The following is a 17361-nucleotide window of genomic DNA, read 5'->3' on the forward strand; positions in this document are numbered from 1 at the left end:
AATTAAGTCAATTAGGATGACATAGGTTTACATAATAGTTTAGGTTAGGTTTTACATAATTTCTGAGTAAGCTATTCGTACAAACTGAAATAATTCTTGCATTTAAACTTGCATTGCAAATCAAGATTTAACTTGAAATTAATGTAGATAATTACCGAGAGAATTGGATTTTTGTAGCGTAGTTTACATGAGATGAGATCACTTGGGATCCCATCATATGAACCGGTGAATCAAGATGTTGAACCATTGAAAGCATAGTAAATTCTTAAATTAATGTCTTTTTACAAATTTATTGTCTTTAATTATTGGCTTTTTACAAAATTTTAAGCAATATTGAAATGTTTATGCCTTCAAAATAAAAAAATCATAGAACTAATATTTGTTAACATTTTTTATGTGTATACTGTACGTTGTTCCCAATAAAGTCTGCTTGGCAAGATTTGCGCCGGCGAAACGGAAAAGTACCATTATTTATATTAAAAAAAGTAATTGGATAAAACATAAAAACCTGGACTTAAATATAGGAAATCTTAAGCATATGAAAATTTCATACAGTTGATATCATAAAACATTAACTTTTTTTAATTAATGACGCAAAAATGCACAGTTATCATAAATTCAACAGAAAAGTTTAGGACAAGCTGCAATACATTTTCTGTTCATCATGTTATCAGGCCTTTTATAGTGTAAATCTTTAAAAATAAGTCTATCAATTCTGAAAGAAAATATTCTCTATTTTAATAAACTTTTAGAAAATTTACATTTATTTTTAAATGTGCTTTTATATTTGAAAAAGCAGTAAAATAAAAATAATGGTAAAAGTATATTTTAGGGTACTCCTGGGCGAAACTTGGCAGTACATAGATACCGAGTTTGTGCAATTCTTATTATTTTGGCTTGCATAACAGCGATTTTTGCGCCAAAAATTGTCGCTACACAAAGCCAAAATAGCAAGACAAAGAATTGCACAAACTCTATCCATGTACACATCAACCTATTTTACCTTAAAAAAATCTCCGAATTGCACAAAAATAGCATTCCACACTCCCTCGACTTTATCCATGTACACGTCGACCTATTTTTACTTTAAAAAAATTCCAAGAATTGCACAAACTTGCATTGCGCACTCCCTTCACTTTGTCCATGTATACATCGATATATTTTCACTTATAAAGTCAAAGGAGCACCCAATTTTACAATACAGGAAAACAAAAACTACATAATCTCAATAAACTACATTTTAAACCAAACAATAAAATAACATAAAAAAGAAAAAACATGTTATACATTTAAGCACTGCAAAAAGCAAATATCCACTTACCCTATTTAGAAGTTCCTTTGTCTTTAGTCTGTGGCACACAAAATTCCTTAACAGCATCGAAAAAATTCCTAAAATTATCTGAACTCGAATCCGTATATTGGCGTTGCCCCATCTAAACTTTTCTTCCTAGAAACCCATTCAAATCTATCTAAATGGTTATTACGCTTAACTAGACGCATATCCTTCCCACACACAGGACACTTATAATGGCTACTAAGTAAACCATCATTTACACACCAGTCAATTAACGGTCTTTTCCCCTTTCGTTCCAAATCGTACAGAAACTTCAAATTAATCTTACTACAATTAAGACACAATAACACGCCGAACAAATACTAATTCAGAAGTCAAACAACAAAAATCAGCGTTATATTTTCAAATTTTCACAGGACTAGTTTTGATGATTTTACCGAACCACCATCGTCAGCTGCAAATCTTATCTTGTTCATTTGCACTTTTGCAGCTGACGATGATGGTTCGGTAAAACCATCGAAACTATTCCTGTGAAAATTTGAAAATATAACGCTGATTTTTGTTGTTTGACTTCTGAATTAATCTTACTACATTCAGCCATTCTACCATCTAAACAATAAAACCAACACACACCATAAAAGTGCTTACAAAACATCCCATGATTCAAAATTTCCCAGAATCATGCACCCAAGTACATCACAATAGGGTTTCCATAACATTCAACTACTCAGGCTACCATAAATGAAACAACAATTTATCAATACATGAAATAACAACTTGCTACATTAATTGTGTGGACACATTTCAATATGTATATCTGAACACTTAAAAAAATTACAACTTATATTTTTAATATATATATATATGAGTTAATATATATATAATTTGGCCACTAAGAGGATTAAATATTTTATAAAACTTGAATGAATACAAATATATATCCTTATATAAAATGCAAATATGAATTTGGTATATTACCTAACATATGTTTGTACTGTAGAAAACCGAGGACACTAGATAAACAAAACATTTAATACTTTGCAACAAAAGTCTTATCTAAATTTTTCTTTAAAAAGTTATTAAACAAGTTTAACAGAAAAATGATGCACACAACTTACTGATTTTTCTAGGCTTTTCATTAAGGATGTTCCAGAATTTGGATCATATTTTCCTACTTTAAAAACTGGTTTCCTTAACTTTAATTCCATTTGCTTCTTGAGCAGTTTTTCTTCTTTCCATTTCTTCAGCATCTCTAGTCTTGATTCTCCTTTAAACTGAGGCTTGGCTATTACATACCAAATTAAAAATTTAAGCACTAAATACAGAAGTTTTTATAACTATGTAAGTAGATACCATAATACTGATATATCAAAGGTAATTTTTAAAATGTGATGGTATATAAAAAATATCATATGTATTGTAAAACGCAAATAACCGAATTTTGCTTAATCAAAATAAAGAATAAAGTCCTATAAAATTAAAAGAGGGTTTAATCCTAGTATCCGGTGCACACGGGATTTGACTACTTCTGGCGACTTTTATGATAAGCAGTAAAAACGGAACATATACCACAAGTAGAAACGGGTATTCAAAGAATATATATAGTATATTCAAAGAATATAAATACATAGTATATACTATGTATATAGTGATAGTATATAGTGTACTTTAAGTATATATATATAGACGTTCTTTGAGTCTATATATATACTTAAAGTACACGGAAATTGTATATATGTAAAATTTTTTAGTATATATATATAGACGTTCTTTGAGTCATTTTTGGGTGTTGGCGATAATTTTCAAACTCGCGCCAAGGCTGCACCATATACTAGGACTTTACCTAAAAGAGTAGTCTGGAAGTTTGTGTCTGCTTAATAAAAATTGTATAAAAAGTGCAGAATCGCCCACTTATTTGTTTAGCGCTTTTTACAAGAGTAAGAAGAATTGGATTTTTTTCAATTTTCTTTGACTTTTTCAGTGAAAATAGATCGATGTGTACATAGATAAAGTCAAGGGAATGCACAATGCCAATTTTGTGCAATTCTGAGATGTTTTTATAAGTGAAAATAGGTCGATATGTACATGGATACCGAGTATGTGCAATCCTCAAAAACGCGCCAAGCAGTGGGCGATTCTGCACTTTCCCCTAAAAATTTTACTTTCACATACTTTACCTAAAAGAGTTACAAATTTTACCGAGAATTCAACAGACGATACAAAAATTATAACTTACTGTACTCTTTATGCATAGAGCAACCTTTCTAAAAGCGATGTAAAAAAATTTTTTAATAAATTTTTAAAACTTATTAGAACATTAAAAATATCACATATACAGTAAAATGCAATTAAATGAATTCCTCTTAATCAAAATGATGGAAAAAGTTCTATAAAATTAATAGAGCAGTCTGGATGTTTGTCCCCCCTTACTAAAATTACTTTCACATAAAAATTTCCCTAAGAATTCAAAATATACTATAAATTGTACTTTAATAACTTACCTTCACAGGTTAATTTTTTATCTTCTGTAGTCATAGCACTTTCTCGAACTTTATGGATTTGATGACTCCTAGCTAAATTTCTACTTGTTTCAATTTCTGTAGACTTAAAATCTTTAAAGTTACATGTAAACTTCAAAGGTTTTTTTTTATACATATCCATAACGAGCGAATAAATTCGTGAAATAGTAAAAAATGTCACAAAGTATAAAACACTAGAAATATAAAGTGCCAGCCGTAAAGAAATATTTACGAAACTAGCGCCCATCTGAGTTGAGTCGAGTTGAGACTGCGTTGCTCAATTTGCATATAGAAACCTTCACATCGCACTAAAATATAAATTGTTTTAAATTCACCTCTGAGTTCTAAAAAGAAATCTGTCTTTTTTCTTCGGAGGGGAGAGGAGGGTTCGATTTTGATAGAGGTGGTGGATGGCTGAACATTTCTCCAAACTGGATGTCGAGACAAATAAGACCTAGAGTAAGACCTAGAGTGGGATATCTTGGATAATTAAAATCAAGACGAGGATTTTGCCTAGGAACAAGAAATCTGAAAACATTACTGGTCCTTTGTTATTCTTCAAATGAGCTTGATGTTTGGAATAAACTTCGTGCTAGGGTAATCTAATTTTGAATGAATATGTAGTAATAACATATGATATTGCTCTGGTAAACCTTGAGTGAGTAACTCTGATAGAATTTGGTCAATTAATTGCAAAGCAGACCTTAACCTTAATTTTTGTCTAAAATACTTATCTATGTATTACTAAAATACTTATCGTCTTCAGAACTAGAAAAATGTTCGAAATTTATTTTTTAACAGATCCCAATTATGTCTTTTAATCTCATATTTTTTAATAGATCCCCATCTATTTCCTCACACTTCCGAATATAGAATGTCGATGCTTCTCCTTTCAGATAATTTGGAAATAAGGCTAATTCTTCTTTTCAGAAAGTTTCTTTAGACTGCAGCATTTCTCATATTCATCAACGTGATAATCTTTGGTTCCATCAAAAGTGTGGACAAAGATAAATGAATTTATCTTTGTCCACAGAGACAATGTCAGAAATATTTTCAGATTAGAGCATTTCTGTCATTAACTGGAATTCTACATTAATTTTAATTTGGAATACAAAAATTAATTTCAAATTAAATCTTAATACAAGTTTAAATGCAAGAATTATTTCAATTCGTACAAATAGCTTACTTAGAAATTATGTAAAACCGCAGTGCTTTCTAGTGCTTCGCTACTGCATTCTTATTAGAATTGATGAATTTAATCTTTGACTTTGCCTTTTCTATACTTTTGCCATCGGTTGAGCGATGTGATTGCATCGTAATTGACTTAATTACCGCCCACAAATGGCTTTAGGGCATAACATTTAACTATCTGGTATTGTATGTCAGTATTGAAAGAAACAATCAATCTGATAAGAAATGGCTGCAACTTGCTTTCAAAATGAGGAGTAAAAGGTTACCAGTGAGGATATTCCGTTTGGCATCGGTTGTAAGATTATTGACGACTTTATTTCCTGCGCCGGCAAAACAGAAAAGTACCTAAATACGTAATTAAGGAGGTTAAAGTACTACTAATACTAGAACAATGTTCTAACCTCCTTGCATGAAGCGAGCACTTGTGCTTGTATTATTATTGTATTTCCATGGATATGAGATTTTTGATTTACCCAATGATGAAACCTCTTCCATACAATTTTTTCAGGAATGAAAAATTATTCGCTCTAAAAGAAAGTACAAGAAAACAATAAAATGAAGCTCCATTTAAAGTTCGAAAATTCAGAAGGAAGCAATGAAATGAGATATGACGCGCCGAGGGGGGGGGTGAAGATTACGTTCTCAGAATTGGGTTGAAGGATCTAGAATCAGTTTCTTAATGTCAATTCGTTTCATTTATGTGTGGTTTTAAAATTAATTTCCCTCGAATTTTGCCGGTATCAACTTGATATGAATCATTCCACTGATTGGAATAGTTATATAAGGGAAATTTGGGCCATATATTAATGTCTAACTGTCAGTTAAAATATGCGGTTCTAGTAATATTTTCATAGCGAAAAAAAGCATTAGTCACATCCTTCCACCTCAGTAGATGTATGCCGAGATTTGTCGAGAAATAAAAGAATGTTTTGTAGCTGCTGTGCCTAATCGCTCTGCCAGAATGCCAGAGTTTTTTTTTTTTTTTGTTTGTTTAAAGTTAGTGAAGAAAATATTGTTGAAAAGCTTAATTTCTAAACTCAGAAGTGCCAAAGCCTCACAAAAGACCGTCAGAAAATGAAATGAAATAAATAACAAAAACAAATAAAATTAATAATAAAAAAGATAAAATAAAAAACAATTAAAATTGAAATTCAGTAAAATGTAACGAGATAAAAAAATTAATAAATTATTCAATTTATGATGAATAGTTAAAGAACAAAATAAAATACCGTATAAGGATTTTAAGTTTTACTAACGTTTATTTTATTTTAAAACTTTACTGTCCCCTCTTATTTTCCACTTCCGGCCAGAATAAACGCGGTTAGTTGTATTTAAGTTGTGGCTTTTGGCCAAGAAAGAGTTAGAGAGTGAGACTTCTCACCACCTTATTTCAAACGCGCTTTTCAGTCATTTGCTGTCTGCCTTTAAGCCAGACTTGCCAGAGGTTTGGTTTAGTCCTCTTGATATTGAAGACGTATTGTAGTTTTCCCCGCATTCTGCTACTACAAACGTAAAGATATAAAAGGCCAATCTTAGTGTTACTTGCCTTTGTAAAATATTTGAGTTTAGCTCTTATTTAAATTTAGTTAGTTTGTAGTTCTTAATTTTATGTTCAGACCACAAGTACTGGTCTCTGTATCCCGAAGTGAGGGAGCGGCTGTAAATTGTGAAGAATAAAGGATAATTAAACCCTTCCCTTCTTTGTCATATGTTCTACAATTTCAAAGGACATAGTTTAAAGTAAACTCACTGTTCTACTCAGGACACCCTCATGTTCTCCAAAGCGATTAGACGAAATAGGAGTCCTAAACACTGAAAAACATTAAAGGCAACTCTCGATCGGAAAGTCTAAAAATTTACTGCTTTTAAAAATTTTGTAATTTCACTGTTAACTTTTATGTAAGTTCCGTGTTTGATAATAAAATTAAAAAGACAAAAAATTATGCTTGCAGGAGTGAATCCAAGAATAGATAGGTAAACTACGACTACAGCATAAAAAACCTTAACAAACCCCGGTGTTACGTTAAAATTTGAATTCTTTCAGATTTGGTTTCTATTTATTTATTTACCTGCTTAATGTGATTTGCGTTGATAATTTGGACAACATATAGAATATTCTGCAAACCTATGAAGTCATTACTTGAAAACCAGTTTCTTGAGTTATAAAGATGATAAATAACAAGAATCAGTGTAATGCTTGTATTTTGCAGGACGGCACCAGTAGCTTGACTTCTTTCCAGTCATTCTTATTACAGGGTTCGTACGCATTTCTGCACACGGAAATTAAGTACTTTTAAGGACCATTAATGAAAACAATTAAGGATCTATCAGCAAATGGGAGCTGAATAAATTCAATTAAAGATATTATCTATGCCTGAACTTCAATTTTGTAATATCATCCTAAAAATAAAATAGATCCGTAAGTAGGATGGATACATTACTATTAAATATAATTATTAATAAGCTTGAGAATAAAATAAACTTTATGAAATTTATCAAGTAGCGTTAAATATTTTACACTTATAATAGTCCGACATATTTGAAAGAAGATAAGGGACATTTTATTTGCGTTTTACTAACAGTTGGCTTTATGTTGATTATTTTTGTGTCTCCTTTTGTCACATACTTGCTCAGTCTAGAGGTTTAAATAGCAGGTAGATTTTACGTCAAGCGGCATAGGTTAAAATGAGAAGTAAAAATGCATGATTCATAACAAAAGACTAGCTGTTGTCACCACTGCTGTTTGCCTAGAGCTACCTGCTGATCAGAACAAACCTGAAGGCTCTGATCTAGGCAAGGTTGGCGAGTTTTGAAAGTTAGTTGAGCTCTGTCTGATGCAATTAGTGTTGTAGCTTCTGTAGAGTTCCAGGGGTTCTAACCCAGGTAATATACTTTAAGGTTCCAATAAGCCAAAGCACCAGAGTGATAAGTTGTTTTGTATTATTTCAAGTTTCACTAAATGTGAAGAATAAGTTTTACATGAATTTTACATTTTTGAGTTTATCTTGTGACCACGGTAAGGATAAATGAAACGTAATAACTCCCTTTAATATGCAGAGATAATTTTTAAGGGTAAGCAGTTAGTTATAAATAATTTAATAAAATTAGCCAGTTAGATAACCTTAGTCCTTATGGATTTACATGACCAGTATTAGGTTTTATTTATTTTTAACAATATTTTTTAAAAAACGGCCCTATTAAAATCACAATCTAATACAATTTCACAATTTAAAATATATGTAATTTATGACATTGATTCTTAAACAATATTAGGATAATTACACATTAAAACCTACAAAACATTTATGTTTTGCAGCAACAACACTCAACAAAATATTCATGCATCCTTTCAATTTGAAGCCTTCCCAGACATTTTGGCCTTTTCTTTCTCTTTAAGCATCTTTTCTAACAATCAGAAATTTGCCTCAATACGCAAACCGATGTTCTCAATAGTTTTTGCGTGCTTTATCTCCTAACTTGTAAACCTCTTCACAATGTACCTATTAGGGTTTTTTTGTTCTGATAAAAGTTAAATAGTCCAAAATCTCCACACAGACGTGAAGCAAATTATAGCTATGTCTGAAAGTAACTACAAAGTCAGACAAAGGTTTAAATAAGCCTCTTATTTAAAAAGAACTAAGACCGTAAACACATGTTCTTATGCTAACAAGCCCAACAGCGGCCGAGTGGTAAAGATGCTGAACACTGGTAGTTCGGTCCAAGGTTCGAATGCCGCGAGTGGGCTGGCTGCATGGGCGTTTTCGTGGGTTTCCCCATGTGTAACGTGTATACGAGCCAGTTTCCCTTAGAAAGTCCTCCACGAAGGCATCCCTCCCTTTAGGCAGTTAGCCCTTGTATGCTTTGCCATAACTGAATAATCCAATCCATCCTTATGCTAACAAATTACAGCTTGTGGTGATGTAATTAAACAAGAAGAGTTAAATTCAAACTAAAAACGTGGACTCCTGGTCAAAGACTATACAATATAATTTTAATTTATGCTAGCTCTGTAACTCTGTCATCATAAGAAATTGAACTGTCAGCAGTGATAATCCAAAGCAGTTACACATGATCTGAGTTGACAGGAACTAATGCAGCGAACAAGCGAAGGTCAGAAACACATTCTATCTTACATTCCAAAAACTATCTAAGTGATTGCATTCTTGTCAAGAAAGCGAAATGAGAAATTATAGCAAAGGTTGAAATTATAAACAATTGGATAATTTACATAATAATAACTGTACATGTCTTTGAAGAAATATTTTCTTTCTCTTTATGCATTCAGCTCTTTCTTCAATACATTTCCTTTTGATTTTAGAATTTAAAAATTTCCAATATTCTAAAAAAACTAAATGCATTTAGAATGTATAGAAAAAGCTGGTAATTTTATTTCATTAGTCATATGAACATTCAGAAGAAATATGAAATATATATGATTAGGAGCCGTTACAGAGCTGGTGTGGCAGAATTTTTAGAATTTAGTGACACACCAAGCAACACAATCTAGAAATGACAAAATTTTTAGAATTTAGAGCAGGCACTGGAAGCAGAATTTAGGATCCACAGAGATTGAAACAGGTGGGAAAATGCCTCGCGCGAGCCCTGTGTATGATTCGATAAGACATATTAGATGAATCTATCAAATTGTCAGTTTTCAATTTCTTTATTAATGAAAAAATTCCTTTCTATAATGCCTGTCCATGTCATAAGATTAGAAGCATTTCTGATACTCTCCATGCTTGTGTCTAGTAGAAAATAGGTAAAATAAGGGGATGATAAACATGTTAAAAAAAAAAAAGATTTTAGCATCAGCAGTAAAACATTCAAATATTGTGTTTTCAATGTTCTCCAAAAAGTAAGAAATTCATTGCAAACTTTCTGTAAAATACATCCATTACATGTGAATACCATGGAGGCATTTTTCAGGAAGCTTCTAGAATCGCGGGTCCATAAATCTTGCCTTTAAATCCTCCTAAACTTTTTAAGCTGCAGTATCTAAAAACCCAAAGAAAAATTACTCTTACAAATTCTATAACAGCAAATAGCCAGAAATATTTTGGGAAAAAAATCTGAGGGGAAAAGTGTAAAATTAATTTTATGGAGAAAACTGATGCATATTCTGAGACAATAACATGAGAAAAACTCTTACCATTAAAAAAATTAAAAAGAAGATACAATTAATTACATAGCTGTTTTGCTTTTGATAAGAACTATTTCATAAATTGGGCTTTATAGCATTATACCTCATTTATTTTTCAGATTCAAAATATTGTATAATAAGTGGCCAAAATGGAACTATATAACATGACAGCAAAAAATAAAAATGTTTTATTTTACTGTTATTTTTTAAACATAATTTCAATATGTTACCATTATTTTAATGAAATTTATCGATGTTACGTTTTAAAAAAAATCGTCAAAAAATTCCCAAATCTCAGAATTAAATTTCCTATAGAAACTGATCTCAAAATTGCCAAATTTAGAGCCGTTTAATAAAAGAATTCACATCCCCAAAAGCGAAAAATTTTTTAAGAGCTCTTCATTAGAAAAAATGAAATAATTTCAAAATGCTTATGTTTCATGTCTTGCTCAGAAACTCAACTATCCTGCCATTTATATTAGAAATAGGAACAAATTACAACCCATGAACCCATTTAAAAGGTAACCATATTTGTCAGTCAATCGCCAAAAATATTCCTCAAAAATGCTAATTCATACTAAAAATATCAGTCGTAAAAACAGAAATTTCTTATGATTAAAATTAAGGACCTTCTATCCATTTTGGGCAAAATTAAAGACTGTTAAAGACCAAATATCAATTTTAAAAAATTCTAAGGACTTTTAAGGACCGTATGAATCCTATATTACCATCTCATTCATTTGCACTCAGCTGAAGAAGTTGATATTCAAACCATCGAAACTAGTCCTGCAGAATTTACAAACATTACATTGATTCTTGCTGTTTAACTTCTCCAATAATCATTATTCTGTGAGTTCTTTTAACCCTCCTTCTGTGCTTAGTTTTATTGCTTAGTATTTTGTTGACAGAGTGAAATGGCACAATATTCTCTTTCAGGTACATCTTCAGTTTCTTCTGAATGCTGTTTTACTGACTTATTTCGAATCATCGCATACAGAATTTCTTGACGGGTTATAAAATCTCCTGAGTTAATGTATGTTAACAAAACATGCGAGATTATAAAAAAGTTATGAAGAGTATTAATTAGAAGTTTAAAAACACTTTTTTTGGGGGGAAAGGGGTTTCATAAGAGTAACCCTTTTCCATTTTAACTTCATTTTATATGCAACAAAATTTATTTTGTCTCATTTACCTGCCTTGTCAGACATTTTTAATCACTTATCCTTTACTCCATACAAGGAAAAAAAAAGGTCCTCCATGAAGGCATCCCTCTTCTTCAGCTGATAGCTCTCGCATGCTTTGCCATAATTGGACTAATCAAACCAAATCTCTCAAATATTAGCAGACTGGAAAGAAGAAATATTTAAATTTTGGGCTGAGAACTTTATGAACTTCTAGATTCAATATTCCATTTGCCACAACATAAATGAAAGACTACCAAAAGTGGGCAACAATAAGCCCTTGGCTGAGGCGAAACCTCCCCTTGTAGATAATAAGAAACACTATACAGTTGTTTTCTTTCCCATTATTGTGTTCTTAATGATGCATAAGCCATAGCATGCCTTGCATAAAAATGAATTTTAAATCTTTATTGAAAAATTTTAAAAGTTTCATTTTATTATAAAAATATTAATATAAAATAATGTTAATGCAACAAACCTAACTGTAGTTATGAAATTCAAATTTTGTATAATTATACATCTCTAATGCACATTTTGAATATAAAATTGGAATTATATATATAAAAACTGTATAATTTTAAAAAAATCCTGAAGTTTGTTTTGATTTTAATATTTGATTATGTTACTTGCTTGTTATGTAAAACCTAAATAATATGCAAATAGGAATCAAACTTGGTAATTAAGATAAAAGCAGTTTTGATTTTAACTCAACTTAACTGCTCCCTTTCCCTATTAAAATGACCAGCTTTTGACTTACTCTGAAAATATGGAAAAAGAAGTAGTGTTCACAAAAAGTATTTATTAAGAATATAGTATGTAAATAAACACTTTTACTTCCAAATGATTACATATCAATTTAATGATGAAATTTTTAGTCACAAGCACAAGCAATATATAACAGAAAATTATGAAATCAAAAAATAACAAAGACTGAAGAAATCACATTGGAATGTTCACAGTGGCGCAGCTATAAGGGACTGGTCTGTCACAGGAGGTACATTTCTCACTTGAAACATTTTACAGAGGTTAGTCATGTGGAACTTCGAAGCATATAAAGTAAGATGTGATTCTGAACTGTACCAAATTAAATTGAAGGAAAAAACTGTTTTTACTTGAGGTAATTCAAATAAATCTCCATGAGATTTCAAAAACAATATACCCTTGTTATATAATTTTTTTTATTCCATGAAAACGTTTGTATGAAAATTACGAATATCAACTAAATTTTGATCACTGTCACATTAATAATAGAAATTTCCTTTTTAAGAGAGAAGTATTTCAAGATCTTTATTTCTGTTTCAAAAGTTTCTTTAATAGGCTACAGTATATATGGAACTTATTATGTTTGTATGCCTAAAAACTGACCTCAAGTTTTTTTCTTTTTTACTTAAATTTATACAAAATAATTTTTGAGATTAAGATTCAATTTAAAAATTATATTATTTTAAATATAAAAATACGCTTACAAATTCAATAAGTGATATTCACTTAATTTAAATCATAAAATTACGCCTTTTACTAGAGGAGAATAACTTAAAAAAATTCTCCATCTTTATTGATAAATCATAAATAAGCACAAAATGTACAAAATAAAAGTGATTCTTTTAAACAGTGGTCACTGTATTCCCTGAATAGAGATCATTTAAGCATCAGTTCCCCTTATGTACAGATGCTTTATCAGGCAGGTTGACCTGCTATGGTCATTTCTCATTATTTTGAGTATTTTGCAAGAGATGGATTGGCATTTTGTAGCTGAAGGAACAATCAGTGTAAAAAATTGACTTTCACTGATACATTACATGGTAGTTTATTTATTTTCCAGAAATATATGTACAGCACATAATACATAATAGAAGCATAAAAGTGATTATTAGCCTACGTGTTTAAGGCTTTTCATACTAAAACAAACTACGTCATTATACAATATTGTATATATTATCAACACATATGAGGTTAGGTTAATATTTCAAACATTTATTTTGCTTAAGTAAAATTTAGGGCAAAAATTCAGCATACTGACAGATTCAAATTACTTAAAAAAAATAAATAGTTCTACAATGGCTCTGTTTATACACGTATAGACATTTGAGAGTAAATATAATGTCCAAGCTCTTATTTATATAATTTTTATATAACAATGGTAATGAAGATCTAATCGCAAGGGGAAAATGTAATTAAATCTCCTTTCACGCTCTTCCGGACAGACTTTCTTAAATTGAATTGTGGCGTATACAATAAGCTGACTTTTTTGGAACGAGTTCTTGTATTTGAAAATGAAGTCATAGCAGTTGGAGAAGATATATCTTGTTCTTTTAGAACATCAGATTCCGGAGTAAACAGTAAACTGGCTTTCTGTGAACGAGTTTTCATACTTGGAGATGAAGGTGTGGCAGTCAAAGGTGATCCATTTTGTTCTCGTAGAACACCATTTATCTAAAATATTGACAAGATTATGGCATTTTAATATATAAATTGTACATAACATTTAATGGCATACAGCTATATATAGTTAACTAGAAAAGTGTAATATATAAGCTTAACTGATTTGAAATTTAAAGAATGTAAAATGCTAATTTAATGCTTTACATACAAAATTTTGTAATTTATGGTTTTATACATGGTTATTCATAATTCTATGCTGCATTTTAAAAATTTATAACACAAATAAATTAAATAATGTTTAACCAGATTTGCTGATATTTATATGAAGATCCATTATGTCTCACCTGCATGCCCAAAACTACCATTTCAGTGGCAGAATTCCTGAAGATTAGAAAGAGTGGAAGCACAAAAATAAACTGCACAAGAAAAAGTCACATGGGAATAAAATTCGAAGTGTGGAATAACCAACAGCATTAATGTATTTCTTCCTGGTCTGATGCATCCATCCATATTTTCAATAAATTTTTATTATTAAATTTAAGTTGACAGAAATGGCAATTTGATCAAGTCATTGCTTGAGTTTTGATAATGAGTACATATTTGTTGTTTTTGCCATTTTGTAACATAATACTTTTTTTTTCTTTTTTTTAACATGAGATTAAAAAATGCAAATTCTTAAGTCCATTGCTCATAATTGTTATTTCGCATTGTATCATAATTTTTTTATTTTATTTTATTTTATTTTTTTTTTAAATCTGTTAAGCCAAAGAACCCTTGGGTGTTAAGCGAACAATAATTATCATTGCTTAATTTCATTTTCAAATGCCACAAAAGCTGTTTTTATGTATGTGCGAAGGGAGGTTAGTATTTTTAATTTGTAGATTTATCAGGGTTCGTAGCCACATTTTAGTTAAAAAAATAAGCACCTATAAGCACTTTTCAAGCACATTTTAAGGAAAAAATAAGCACCTGTCTAATTACATTATACACAACTGCACAACCTTAAAGAAAAATTAGACTTGTAATTTAAAATATGAGCAATGCAATATTTATTAAGAGAATGAGCATTACCTCAACCATGGAAAACAATTAACTTTTTTCTTTTAAATTTTAAATGACAGTTCAATTTACAGAATTAGTTTACAATGAGGGAAAAAAAAAAAACTACGAGATGAACTTATGCTTTAGCGATAAGTCGGTAGCGAAATAGCGATGCAGGAATTCAATCAGTTATGTTTAGCAATTTTTATATAAATTATAATAATGATCTGAAATAGTTGTTTACTCTTATGCTTCCATTCAGTCATGTTTAGCCTTTTTCATATAAATTATAATAATAAAAAAGTATTATATGAAATTAAACTTTCATCTAAATTAAAACATCAATCTTAGATAGTTATTTACTATTATACTTCCTTTCTTGCCGCAATTCTTTTTGGCAGCATTCAAATCAATGATAATTTGGCGATTTTTTACGGCCCTCGAAACCGAATAGTACCGAACTAAACTATATTACAAGATTTAATGATAAAATTTCAGTTCAAAATATAGAAAATAATAATAAGCCATATTAATTGTATTTGTTTGGCACCTAATAATAAATACAATTTATTTTTGCACTCATATTAATATTTAAATAATTTAACTTAAATCAAAATTCTGAACATTTTCTAAATTTTCATTGCATAACAGTTTTCCCTTAACATATATTCCAAGCAAGAGAAGTAAAAAGACAAGTAAAAAAGAGGCACATTTCTGAAATCAGAAGATGGGAAATTGCTTCCTGCAGTCATCCTTTAACAGTAAAAGCTTAACTAACCCACATACTCAGAAATTGCCGAATATTCCTTATAGTAACTGGAAAAAGAGGAGTGGTGGAGATTGTAACCGTTCTTTAGATTTCTCGGCTAAATAAATGATTTTGATATTTCGATATGTGCATCATATAAAAATAGACCAACGGAACTGAGAAATATTCTGCTTAGAGTGCACAGTAAAACTCTTTTAAGTGTTCATAAATAAATCTCAGACTGAAGATCAAAATTAATTATCTCTGCAAAATACCGCAAACATTATTGTGCAAAACGTGTGGCGTAATTCTTCCACATGTGATATTATGCAATCGGAATCAACAGCTGCTGGTATTCAGAGAATAAAGAACTAAATAAAGGAAAAGAAAGAGACTTACTAATCTGGGATGTTTCTGATTCTAATTTTCAACAGACTGCGTTAAATTTCCGGAAGAGAATCAATCTTCGCTTAGGTTGGGTAGACTGCAAAAACTTTTAGTCCTATTCAATCCAGATTGGACAGTGACAAAAAAAAAAAAAAAAAAAAAAAAAAAAAAGTCCACTGCTTCAATATTAGAGATTTTGCGGAGAAAGGGGAGAACCTCCCAACCTCCGTACCGTATAATGTATTGCCCCCCCCAAAAAAAACATTTTTTTTTTTTTTTTTTACTATTCGATTACTTTCCTTTTATTTAGGCCATTCTGAATATTATTCCTTAGAAAGCTAATCTGTGTACAAACACATCCATTTTTTGGAAGTTTATCTATACTTCACCAGTTACTGCAACTATATTATTATAAATATTTATGCATATGCTCATAATATAAGCATAGCGATCATAATAAACACGATTATGAACTTACCACGCGGAACGAGAATGTAAATTATTAAAATCTTGATAGAAATTCAAACATGTGTAGTATTTGGGTGGGAGGAAAAGAATACAGAATGTACCGGAATTTTCTACCGTTTTCGCAATTCTTTGACCAATAGAACGGCGTGCACCTGTCTGTACTCTCTCGCACACCATAGGTTACGTTAATGCAGAGAAAGGGGGGAAAAGCAATTTCCGGGAGTATGATTAACCATCTGACGTTGCATATACGGAAGAAAAGTTGTTTATTTAGTTTCGGCTTTGGTACGGAAAAAAATGCACGTTCATAAAAAAAAAAAAAAAAAAAAAAAAAAAAAAAGGGTTTAAAGAAAAAGTAAGCGCTTATAAGGGCCTTTATATTTTATTTTCAAATATAAGGACTTATAAGCACTTGTAAGGTCCACTACAAACCCTGTTTATTTGCCATCACCTGATGGATAATATGTGTTCTTCATACTAATAAAACTAACTTTGATTCAATTGACTGCTGCTGACACATCTGAGAGCATGCATCTGCTGTTTCAGTTAAGGATAAGTCATCTTTACCTTTTTCTCTAGGAGCCATCAACAAGTGGCAAAGCTGTAGGAGATTTAGCGTAACCCAGGGTGTACCACGAGCAGGCCTCCCACACTACACCCCTGGCTGATATGCTTATGAAAAAGGGGGCTACGGTTCTCCAAAAGCCAAAAACAAGTGCACGCCTCCATTCTATTAAGCTACTAACATATTAAAAGACTTTTAGAGACTTTGCCACTCGTGCTTGTAAGGGCAAGCCTTGGAGTGTTCTCTCATCAAACCCAGCTTTTGTTCCTGACCACCCGCGAACAGTTGTGGTTGCATCTTTTAGACTATTGATGGGACATGACTGTCTACAGAATCATTTATTTTGCATTGGACTAGCTGATTCGTCATTGTGTGTTTTATGTAATAGTGGACGCCGGAACATTTGGACGAGTGTGAAGCACTGACAAATTTTTCTTGTAGTTTT

General features: G+C 30.8%; 2 protein-coding genes across 7 annotated transcripts in view; both read right to left on the reverse strand.

The window, feature by feature from the left end:
• LOC118192194 (uncharacterized) overlaps nt 1-4082 on the reverse strand; it is a 51572-nt gene extending 47490 nt beyond the window's left edge. For 2 of the 3 annotated variants that reach the window (XM_085827186.1, XM_035363097.2), the window contains exons 1-2: nt 3796-4080; nt 2413-2579 (exon numbers count right to left, since the gene is read on the reverse strand). In XM_085827186.1, the coding sequence (XP_085683312.1) occupies nt 2413-2579; nt 3796-4060 (432 nt within the window). In that variant the 5' untranslated portion in view covers nt 4061-4080. Of the gene's footprint in view, nt 1-2412; nt 2580-3795 lie in introns of all 3 variants that reach the window. The other variant, XR_015044128.1, reaches the window with a different exon arrangement.
• Nucleotides 4083-12104: 8022 nt separating this feature from the next.
• Nucleotides 12105-17361, reverse strand: part of LOC118192195 (uncharacterized) — a 62251-nt gene continuing 56994 nt past the window's right edge. For all 4 annotated transcript variants that reach the window (XM_085827188.1, XM_035363098.2, XM_085827187.1 and 1 more), the window contains one exon: nt 12105-13758. In XM_085827188.1, coding sequence (XP_085683314.1) covers nt 13477-13758 — 282 coding nt within the window. In that variant the 3' untranslated portion in view covers nt 12105-13476. The remainder of the gene's footprint in view (nt 13759-17361) is intronic.

This window comes from Stegodyphus dumicola, chromosome 11, assembly GCF_044657685.1.
Source record: "Stegodyphus dumicola isolate Sdum_Otavi_A_Nest chromosome 11, ASM4465768v1".
In the NCBI taxonomy this organism is placed as follows: Eukaryota; Metazoa; Arthropoda; class Arachnida; order Araneae; family Eresidae; genus Stegodyphus; species Stegodyphus dumicola.